Source organism: Sinocyclocheilus rhinocerous, unplaced genomic scaffold, assembly GCF_001515625.1.
Source record: "Sinocyclocheilus rhinocerous isolate Xijiao unplaced genomic scaffold, SAMN03320098_v1.1 scaffold468, whole genome shotgun sequence".
NCBI classification, from domain to species: Eukaryota; Metazoa; Chordata; class Actinopteri; order Cypriniformes; family Cyprinidae; genus Sinocyclocheilus; species Sinocyclocheilus rhinocerous.
Genome location: NW_015635305.1, coordinates 544,275 through 555,982, shown reverse-complemented (window position 1 = coordinate 555,982; position 11,708 = coordinate 544,275). Strand labels below are relative to the sequence as shown.

The window sequence follows — 11,708 nt, the reverse complement described above, 5'->3', positions numbered from 1 at the left end:
CACACATACAGCATATATTTTGAAAATATTTACATGTATATATTTATATTCATATAAATTATATCATATATTTAATATATAAACGTAACATATTTGTCTTAAATATATACATGCATGTGTGTGTATTTATATATATATATATATATATATATACACACAACACATACACATATTATGTAAACAAAAACTTTTATCTTGGATGCGATTAATCGCGATTAATCATTTCACAGCACCAAATAATATAAATGTATATACATGTAAATATTTTAAAAATATATATTGTATGTGTGTGTATTTATACTTGCATAATAAATAAACACAGTACACATACATTTATTATGTAAACAAAAACTTTTATCTTGGATGCGATTAATCGTTTGACAGCACTAATTATTAGATATATTTTTATTTTATTTATACTATTTTTGTACATTGTACAGCTTCGGTATATATATTGTATAATTTTACATAAAATATTTTCTGTTTTATTCTATTTTTATTTCATAGAGAGAGAGCGAGAGATTTTTGTCTATTTTATTCTATTTTTATACATACAGGTGCATCTCAATAAATTAGAATGTCGTGGAAAAGTTCATTTATTTCAGTAATTCAAATCAAATTGTGAAACTCGTGTATTAAATAAATTCAGTGCACACAGACTGAAGTAGTTTAAGTCTTTGGTTCTTTTAATTGTGATGATTTTGGCTCACATTTAACAAAAACCCACCAATTCACTATCTCAACAAATTAGAATATGGTGACATGCCAATCAGCTAATCAACTCAAAACACCTGCAAAGGTTTCCTGAGCCTTCAAAATGGTCTCTCAATTTGGTTCACTAGGCTACACAATTCAATTTCAATTCAACACAATGACAGTTGTCCAAAAGACAATCATTGACACCCTTCACAAAGAGGGTAAGCCACAAACATTCATTGCCAAAGAAGCTGGCTGTTCACAGAGTGCTGTATCCAAGCATGTTAACAGAAAGTTGAGTGGAAGAAAAAAGTGTGGAAGAAAAAGATGCACAACCAACCGAGAGAACCACAGCCTTATGAGGATTGTCAAGCAAAATCGATTCAAGAATTTGAGTGAACTTCACAAGAAATGGACTGAGGCTGGGGTCAAGGCATAAAGAGCCACCACACACAGACGTGTCAAGGAATTTGACTACAGTTGTCGTATTCCTCTTGTTAAGCCACTCCTGAACCACAGACAACGTCAGAGGCGTCTTACCTGGGCTAAGGAGAAGAAGAACTGGACTGTTGCCCAGTGGTCCAAAGTCCTCTTTTCAGATGAGAGCAAGTTTTGTATTTCATTTGGAAACCAAGGTCCTAGAGTCTGGAGGAAGGGTGGAGAAGCTCATAGCCCAAGTTGCTTGAAGCCCAGTGTTAAGTTTCCACAGTCTGTGATGATTTGGGGTGCAATGTCATCTGCTGGTGTTGGTCCATTGTGTTTTTTGAAAACCAACATCACTGCACCCGTTTACCAAGAAATTTTGGAGCACTTCATGCTTCCTTCTGCTGACCAGCTTTTTGAAGATGCTGATTTCATTTTCCAGCAGGATTTGGCACCTGCCCACACTGCCAAAAGCACCAAAAGTTGGTTAAATGACCATGGTGTTGGTGTGCTTGACTGACCAGCAAACTCACCAGACCTGAACCCCAGAGAGAATCTATGGGGTATTGTCAAGAGGAAAATGAGAAACAAGAGACCAAAAAAATGCAGATGAGCTGAAGGCCACTGTCAAAGAAACCTGGGCTTCCATACCACCTCAGCAGTGCCACAAACTGATCACCTCCACGCCACGCCGAATTGAGGCAGTAATTAAAGCAAAAGGAGCCCCTACCAAGTATTGAGTACATGTACAGTAAATGAACATACTTTCCAGAAGGCCAACAATTCACTAAAAATGTTTTTTTATTGGTTACACACACACACACACACACACAAAGTATATATATTTATCTATTTATCCATTAACATATTTTTTGATAGTTTATTGTATTGTTATTATATTCTATTTCTTATTGTGTCCAATGTTGGGTTTGTTTGCACTGTGGCATGAGGAAATGTTGGAGCAGCTCACATATATATAATTTTTTAAAAAAGCATAAAAGGTTTAAGTTCAAAAACATATGTTTTCACTTCTGATACATTGCAAAAAGAACTATTATTTAGCATTTTGATTTCAATATCAGCTCTTTCTGTAATGCCAGAGGTGTGCACACAGGAAGCATGTTTGACACGTTTTTTTTTTTTTCTTTTCCCCAGGGGGCCGAACCCCAGTAAGGTTTTACAGCAGTTGCTTGTCCTGCAACCAGAGCAGCAACTCAGCATCTTCAATACGCTGCGCAACCACTTACAAGAACAGGGCATGCTGCCCCCTGCTGTGGAGGAAGCCCAATGACAGACGTCTCCAGCTCATGTCCTGTTGAACTCCGTAAGCATCCACCCATGACTGTGACTGCACAGCACACTCCCAACCGACCACAGGAGCTCCCTTTCAGTGAGAGAGAGTGACACCCACTGCAAACCAAACTCTCACTTTTAACCCATTAGAAACTCACCAAATGAAGGAGCAAAATGACCACAAGGGGGCGAGACGGTTCTCTTAGCATCAAAGGTCTTCCAATCAACAACCATGCAAAATAAAAGATCCAAGCACATGGTAAGTGAATGTATAGCACTACAGGAAGGGGGTTTCAGCAGAGTGACATCATTGTACTGATTTTGGGATTCTGGCCTGGTTTGCAAAATCAACAACTCATGGTGGTGACTTTAGGTTTTTGAGATGCCATAATACTCATGGTTAACATTTAAATGTGAGCTTAATTTATAACGGGGGTCCTAAACTCAAAGCATTACAAAACAGTGAATCTAAAACAGAAGCATGTCTGTAAGTCCTACTGTTACTGCTTAAAATAGCCATGTTCCCTTTCCCATTACACAGTGTGTTTGTGTGAGCGCTAAATTAACTCACGTGTGTGTACATATCATCATATGTATTATTGCACATAGATATTATACACTAGATCATATATAGAGCGAGATTATACATTTATGAATATAATATATAAGGCTTAACAAATTCTATAAAATAGTAAGTTATGAAAATATGCAAAAAGACCTAGATTTGTCTTATTTTCTTAAATCTAGCATGATTAAACCTCTCTAGGGGTGGAGAATAACTTGAGCAGGTTGTTTTCGGGGAGAGAAACAGCCTTTTTGAGAAGGTGATGATTTGCGGTGTTCCCCTCCGTGACCATTGGTTTTAGTTGCACTGTAACTACATGAGTTGAAAGATTCAATTCGCTTTTCAGGATTTAATATCAAAAAACACTGGTGCTTTGAGTAGATATCCAATATTTGAAAATATGTAAACATGTTATTAGATTTGTTTTTTTAATTATATTTCATTTTTATAGTATCCTCCCTGAAATACTGTTTTTAGCTGCTCTTGTTTTTAAAAACCTTGCTTTTTATTTTAATTTGTTGAAATCTTACTGAATTCTTTACCAAACAAATGTGTACCAAAGCACTGTCAATTTTGCTGTGAAAAAACAAACTAAATCTCACACCGCAATTAACATTGTCAAATGCTACAATCTTACAGTAGAGAACAATCCTTGAACAAATTAGATATTTATTTAGGCACTTACATGAACAAAAGTAACATTACTAGAGGTTATCATCACACTTTTTAGGCTTTTAGTTAAAAGTGGATTTGTAATAACCTGTGACCTTCGCCCTAATTACACATCGGGACTTGTCGATGGGTGTATTGTAAAACCTAAAAAAAAAATAAAAAAAAAAGGCAAGTGTGACCCCTTACCTTATTCATTCCTGTCTGCAATAGGTTACATGTTCCTTTCCTTCACATCTGCTGTCCAGTAGATGCAGTCATGTGAGAATGTTGTGATAGTAGTAATATGAATCCTATCAGACCAAAAAGAGAATGCACCTCCAGTTGTTTATAGCTTATTTTGTGGATGTCACAGTTGTATTAGCAATTTAGTTTTTGAGAGCTGCTGTACAATTTAAGTTATGTTACCCAACATATAATATTGTGCAAGCTTATACTGTTCAGAAGTTTAGCTGAAAATGGATTGCAAATTACTTGCTCATAATGGTTTGTTATTTGTTGTTTTAAAAAATGGGAACCTGTATTTATGTCGGTTTGATTTTCGGATTTTGTTTTTTAATAAAAATTTTCAGTAGTAAATATTTACCAGAAGACAAAGAAAGTAATAAGTTATGGGCAATACTGGGGGAAAAAGTAAGAATTATTATTATCATTATTGTTATTATTGCAATGCTACACTTGGTGAATAAACTTCACTTTTGACTTCCGCTCAGTGTGGTCACATTCATTACATGATTTCAGTCTTCCACCAAAATTGCAGTACTTCTGCAAGCAGCACTTGAGTTTATTATCAAAAGTGTATCTTTGTTTGTAGTTAAACGGTAACATTTGGACTGACACAGCTATAGTGGTTCCCAAAACCAAAGCAGACTCCTAACAGACTGATAATGTGAGGGTAATAAAAAAATCAAGAAATTAAAATGTTTGACAAGTACACTTTACATACAACATCTTACAGTCAGTATGGTAATAACATTTAGATGAAATACTAACAAAACAATCTCAAATGCCACGAAAACAAAACACCTCTTATAATGGCTTATGCATTTTATCATTATCTCTACATGCTCCATTCAGATCAGACTGTAAGTGCAACAGTGACATTATTTATTCTAAGGTGCATCACTAGTTTCATTGTCAGGTGAAATGAAGAGTAGATTTATACAAACACATTGACAGAGCATTCACCTAATGCATGTGGTTTTGGACATTTCTGCGGTTACATGAAAGATTTCCTCCAACAGAAAATATAAAGACCTGAATTGCAGCTACAGATCAAAAGCACGAATGACAAAGTGCAAAATAATTAATTAAAATAAAAAAAATACCAAGAATATAATTGTAATACTAAAACCCACATAACTGAACATAACCTAAAACACTTTTGTAGTTCTTACTGATTGAATGAAGTGAAAACCTCTATGTAATTTAATTCACAGTAAAATATAAACATAAAAACATTGAGACATCGTTTTAACATGCTAATAAATCCAAGGCTTAAAACCATTTTTGTGCATTTCTGTAAGGAGGAAAAAAGCTCTTGGGCTCTCCTCGGACCACTGCTATGACACTGAAGACTCATCATGATGAAGACCTCATCAATCACTTCCACAGTCTATTAAACTAAATGAGAGATTTGACCGATATGGACGTCTTCTACAGCGCAAAGCTATCTGCTGCAGTATTAATTATAAACAAAAGCGCCGAGAATCTAGCCTAACCTTGATTTTAGGTTAAACGTTGAGGCGTTTTCTTCTCCGTTCACTGCTAAGTCACTATATCATGAATGGGCAGCTGTGAGTCCTCTTCCTCTACTGGAACACTGTCCAAATCGTTCCTCGCAGGACAGAAGAGCCACCTGAGCAGCACCAGTGCCACACGGACCAGCAGCCTCAGTACAAGAAAAGCAAACGGTACGCCAATCTCCATCATGTGAAAGATGGACGTGCTGAAGCGGCTCAGGACGCAGGTGAAAACGAAGGTCCCGAGGGCCACGCAGGGGTAGAGCGAGAGCTTGGCCAACATAAAGGCGTGCTCTCGTCCACCGTAGCGCACATACGGGTGCAAAGTCTCGCGTTCCGTGAAAAGTGCCGTTACCCACATGGCTAGCTGGAACAGACCGGCGAAGAAGATGATGACGCAGCTGATCTGCACGGCCTCCAGCTCATTGCGGGAGCCTCTGGGAAATTCATGCGTGAGCTGGTAGGCGAGCGGCAGGCCGCCAACGAAGGCCAGGGAGAACGTGTTGAAGAGGCCCATGAGGCGCGTGGCCTTTGTCACATGCAGGAAGAGAGAGTGATGAACGAACCAAAGCAGGCCGATGGTGGTGAAGGAACCGAAGTAGGCCAGGTACTCGGGACCGTACTCCTGAAGCGCAGCGACGAGGTTGTTGTCAAACTCCTTCTTCACCACAGACGGATCAGGCACGTTGTCTTCACTGTGTAAGACATTAACAAGGTGTTTAAAATGATGTGCCAAAGAGAAGCACTGGGCAAATTCTTTGTTATTGCACAGTATTTGAACACCTAGTGGACTGTTGGATCCAGTAATGACAAACTGCTTTGGAGGGATACAAACCAAATGTCTAAGATGAGCAGCGTGGCTACGATTGCATACACCCCATCACTGAAGGCCTCCACTCGCTCTTTACTCAAAGGTTCACTGGGATGGTAGGTGTAGAAGGGCACCGAATCTGGACTGTCTTCCACCTGACCTGAGGTTATTTAAAAAAAAGGATATAATGCAGATTGCAATTGCTCCAATTACACTACAGTTCAAAAGTTTGGGATTTTCAAAAAAAATAAAATAAAATTGCGCAAGAATGCATTGAATGATGATTTCCATTTCAAATAAATGCTATTCATCAAAGAATCCTAAAGAATGTATATCTCAGTTTCCACAAAAATATTAAGCAGCACGTCTGTTTCCAACATTGATAATAAGAAATGTGTCTTGAGCAGCCAATCAGCATTTTAGAATTATTTCTGAAGTATCATGTGACACTGATGACTGAAGTAAAGGCTGATTAAATTCAGAATAAATAAAAAATAAATATATATAAAATTATGATATAATATAATATATATAAATAAAATGAAAACTGATATTTTAAACTGTAATAATATTTCATAATATTTTAATTTTTTCTGTATCTTTATCAAATTAATGCAGCCTGGTGAACATAAGTGACTTCTTTCAAAAACATTTTAAAAAATCCCACCAAACCCCAAACTTTTGAACAGCAGTGTATGTACAATGATAAAATATGTATGCAATATAAGAATAACAGAGTACAGTGTTGTGAGATTTTGCTCTTACCACCGATGGCTTTACTCCGGATCCATTTTAAACACTGAGCGATGTATGGCAGGAATATGACAATAGCCAAAATAATGTAGGACTGCCAGAGGAAAAATATATAAATAAATATTATTAATTAAAATATTATAATATAAAATATTATAAATGTTATTATGTGTGATTTAAAATTTGTTTTTGTTTTAAGTTTTATTTATGATAGGACAGATCAGAGCTGACAGAAAGTGAAGAGGGAGAGAGAGGGGTCGGGAAAAGTCCTCGAGTCAGGATTCGGACGCTGTATGTCGGCGCGCTGCCCACAAGGCTATCGGCACCAACTAAACATTTTGTTTTTACATAATAAAATAAACTGTATAATTTTAACAGTAAATACATTTGTTAGATTTATATAAACACTGTAATCGGCTGCCATAGTTTGTACTAATAAATGGTTTAAGCTCAAATCCCGTACCACTTGGATAAAGATGGCTGAAAAGACGCTGGCAAACAGGCACATGATAGGAACCCTCATGATGACTTCAAGTATCCGTCTCTTATAATAAGCCTGATTCTCAGACATTTGGATCTGATCATTGAGAAGGAAAGGACGGCTGAATCCATACAAGACAATCAAGGCCTAAAGACACAAAAACATATGACTGTCAAACAAAACTCAAAGCATCTTCTGCTGGTTATGTTATTCAGCACATGCAAGCGTTCTCACCTGAATTAAACCAATCACCATGACACAAGCACAGAAGAGGAGGACGCCGAGGGTATTATTAGGGAATGTTGCCATGAGAGAGAACTAAAAGAAGACAAACAAACAAAAAATAAACATTAAAAATGGTCATAAACAGGGAGATTTCCTTTAAAGACATACGAAGAGGCAAAAGGGAAGTAGTCAAATAGTGCTGAACTATGCTAGGGTGACCATACGTGCCATTTTCCCAGGACGCGTCCTGGCCAGGATTTCTATATTGCCTAAAATATCTAGGTTTTGGCTTTGTTTGCGTGTGCAGACCGATCGGTGTATGACATCAAAGTACCATACAGACGGTTATGCTTTCGAAACGCTCTCGAGGTACTTTGATGTCAAACACTGATCGGTCTGAGCCGCACTGCTTTTAAGTCGAACACACCTAATATGTACGCGTAATTGCATCGCTTTGACCGTAGATCCCACCTTCTCACACGCCATGATTGGTCCATTATGTACAATGCTTGCATGTTATTGGTCAAACTACTTTTCGATCATTACCTTCAGCAAGCATGAAAACAAAGCCAAAACAAATCCTGGCCAGGACGCGTCCTGGGAAAATGGCACGTATGGTCACCCTAAACTATGCAATCTTTCAAAACATCAGTAGAATGACTCACTGTGTATGGTAGAAAGGTTATAAGCATCATACATGCCTGAAATAGAATAGAATTGTCACCACACACTTTAAAAATGAATATACAGCTACTTTACATTCATTAGGAGGAATACTTTTGTTGGTGTTCTCACCAGGTTAAGCAGTGCAAGAGTGTCGTCAATTCGCTCAATGACTTGAAACAACCTAAAACCAAATGCTTAATGAAATCTTTATGCAAATGAATGAAAACAGCAGTTCTATGAAGTTACTACTTGATAGAGTGCAGTGCTTGAGGGCTCTCACCGGATATGTGCAGCCCAAGCAACAGTGACAATCAAAAAAGTCATCAAGTAGACAGCAACCTTGGTGGTGAGCAAAGCCTGAATACTCTGTTTCAGTTCCTGAATATAGAGAGATCAGTTAGGAGATAAAAAGACAATAAACGTGTGTTTAAATTGTATGTCTTAAAGGAACAATTCACCCAAAAATGATTTTCATACCTTCATGTTTACATAAACCAGTGGTGCTCAAACAAGGACCCCAATATTTTAAAGCGCTCAAGGTATTTCTGAAACATCTGCTATAATGACTACTCATTTTAAAACTTCAATTACATAAAGCAGTAGTGGCAATATATTTAAATTAGTGCTGTCAAACGATTAATCATGATTAATCGCATACAAAATAAAAGTTTTTCTTTGCATAATATATGTGTGTTCTGTGTATATTTATTATGTATATATAAATACACACACATACAGTATATATTTTGAAAATATTTACATGTCTATTTATATTCATATAATTTATATTATAAATAAATATATTTCATATCATAACATATTTTTCTGAAATATATACATGCATGCGTGTGTATTTATATATACATAATAAATATACATAGCACGCATACATATATTATGTAAACAAAAACTTTTATTTTGGATGCGATTAATCGCGATTAATTGTTTGAGTTGTCCTGCTGCCACTTGGAAGTGTGCTGAGGCCCCCTAGTGGGTCCCGGGTCCAGGCTCCCTAGTTGAGAACCACTGCTCTAACTAAACCAGTATGACTTTCTTTCTTCTGGGACACAAACATAGACAACAGAAAATACATTGTACTTTATTTTGTGTTTGTCTGCCTTCTGTGGAAATCTCATGGGTATAGCTTAAAATGAGTGTGTGTATAAGGACTAAATTTTCATTTTGGGGTGAACTATTCCTGGAAGGGTGGCATAATGTAACTTTTCACCTCATTATCCTGAAATTTTGTATGCGCAACAGGCAATATCTGTGAACACAAGAAAATCGTGACACGCTTTAAAAAAACAATCATACAGTATATATTTCATAAACCCAGGCTTTGTGTGAAGAACAGGTGATTCATAGCGGTTTGTCATATACAAGCGGACGTCAGTTGAAGAGTGCATTCAAAGCAGTAAAATGTCCCATGCCTTTTGTCTAAAGGCTATATTTCTGTGGGTTTCCTCACCATTACAGTGGCGATGATGGAGATGAGCGCATCGCTGTAGGCGAGCAGGCGGTGTGATGACTGCGTGCTACTGTATCCGTCCTTCTCCGACGACGCGACGCTCTCCAGAAAGGATTGCGAATGATTCCTCGGCGTCCGCATCTTCTCCATCTCCTCGTCATCGTGGTGCTCGATTATTTCTCTTTCATCATTCTCTCCCATGACCGCGGCGGTGTGTGGTGTCAGTGGACGGTGCAAGCATGAAGCCACAGTAGATTTGTTTGCAAACACCGATGACACACTATCAGCTGACCGGAAGTTATTTCGTAATGACCAGAGAAATAATGTTAACTTAGTGCTGTTAGCAGATAACTAGAGTGAACCGAGGATTTGACTGCCGGGGCGAAAAACAGGTTATTTTAATGGCCAAATAATATAAAATTTAGTATGGTTTAATGTATGTATATATAAGTTTAAAAATAGTCTAGAAATTGATTTATGTTTTTATTATGATCTTAGCACATAATTGACGTAAAATCTTGACTGAACTGTTGTGAACCGGTTCTCGTAAACGGACAGTTCTGTAAGTCGGACCTCGCATCGCAAAAAAATCACAGGTGAATGATTCAAACAAAGTACAGCCTTAGGTGAAAGATCAGACTTCTTTCAATTCAGCTCCATTTTCAACTGTTTCGGGGCAATTTTTTTCTCTTCGTCCATTTTCCCACAAAATGTGATTTCCCGTTGTTTACGATTCAGTATGAATCTGCGTTTAAACATAATGTTACGATGTCCGAGACTAAATCGAATGCTGTATTTTAACAATGGATTGAGAAAAGACTAATGGTTTGAATTATTAGGTCGTTGAATTGTCAAAGACAAAGTTCGACGGTTAAAGACAAGCTAGATCAAAGATCAAACTGGCAAATTAAATATAAGCAGAAATGCGAAGTACCACTAGAGGGAGACCAAACTTTATGTTTCAAAGGACTAACATGACTGTCCTAGGCTAGCCAACTTTAGAGACACGAAATCACCCAAATAGCTGCCAGTTTCTGCATTATTTACCAGTTTGTCACTATAATGAAGGCAGCAGAATTTGCCAGCACTTTCTTGAACAGCAACCATGCACTTAAAAGATACATTTGACAGTGTATGTTTGTGCATCGTCACAGATGACAGTTGTGTCCCAGCAAGCATTCAGTGAAATCCAAATCATGAGGCGTAGCCTATCACGCTAGAACTACGGGCTCCTGTAATACCGTTTGTTTAAAAAGTGAAAAAAGAGATGAAGAAGAGAGAGAGGAGAAACAGCATAACAGCATGTTTTTATGAGCCTTTTCAGTCCCTGCAAATCAACACAGTCCCAAACAAAATATTGGGAGGCAGCAACAGAAGAGCTCCTTTTATTTTTAATGGAATTTCAATCAAAGTGGCCAATTAGAGAATGGAACAGTAACCTAGCAACTAACAGTCAGTCATTCCCATTATCAATTGACTGTACAACCAAATATCACATTATACATGCTCATGTGCACCTGCATGAAGCATTTGTGAGTAAGAACACAAATTATATTTAAAATTTTATTTTAAAAGGGTGAAAGTCAATAAACCATAAAAATGAGGGTGAGAGTTTAAATAGATCACATGTGTGATTTATTAATAATAAGAGCTTTGTTCTATTGAAAACCAATCAATTCCTCAACATACTCCAAAATTATAAACATGACCAGAGCAATATACAAAGACATCCATCGATCTGTCTAACTGTTGTGGTGCATATAACCCTCATCTCTATTTAAAATAAAGCTAATCAATTTACCCGGCATTGTGATCCTCCGATGGCATATTCCATCTGTTCCTCTGTAAGTAATTTGCCACCACTTGCTTTCAATTTCTGCAAGCATTACATTTAAAAATAAAATATTATTCAATAT

At 37.1% G+C, this 11,708-nt stretch overlaps 1 protein-coding gene across 1 annotated transcript; it reads right to left on the bottom strand.

Annotated features, from left to right (window-relative positions):
* Positions 1 to 2,271: 2,271 nt before the first annotated feature.
* On the bottom strand, positions 2,272 to 10,103 carry tmem175 (transmembrane protein 175). The gene is made up of 10 exons (XM_016561079.1): positions 9,793 to 10,103; positions 9,553 to 9,591; positions 8,605 to 8,702; positions 8,454 to 8,505; positions 8,324 to 8,359; positions 7,668 to 7,751; positions 7,416 to 7,580; positions 6,965 to 7,046; positions 6,224 to 6,359; positions 2,272 to 6,083 (listed from the first exon to the last, which is right to left on the bottom strand). The coding sequence occupies exons 1-10, from the start codon at positions 9,991 to 9,993 to the stop codon at positions 5,414 to 5,416; spliced, it is 1,563 nt and encodes a 520-aa protein (XP_016416565.1). The 5' UTR covers positions 9,994 to 10,103; the 3' UTR covers positions 2,272 to 5,413.
* Positions 10,104 to 11,708: the final 1,605 nt, after the last annotated feature.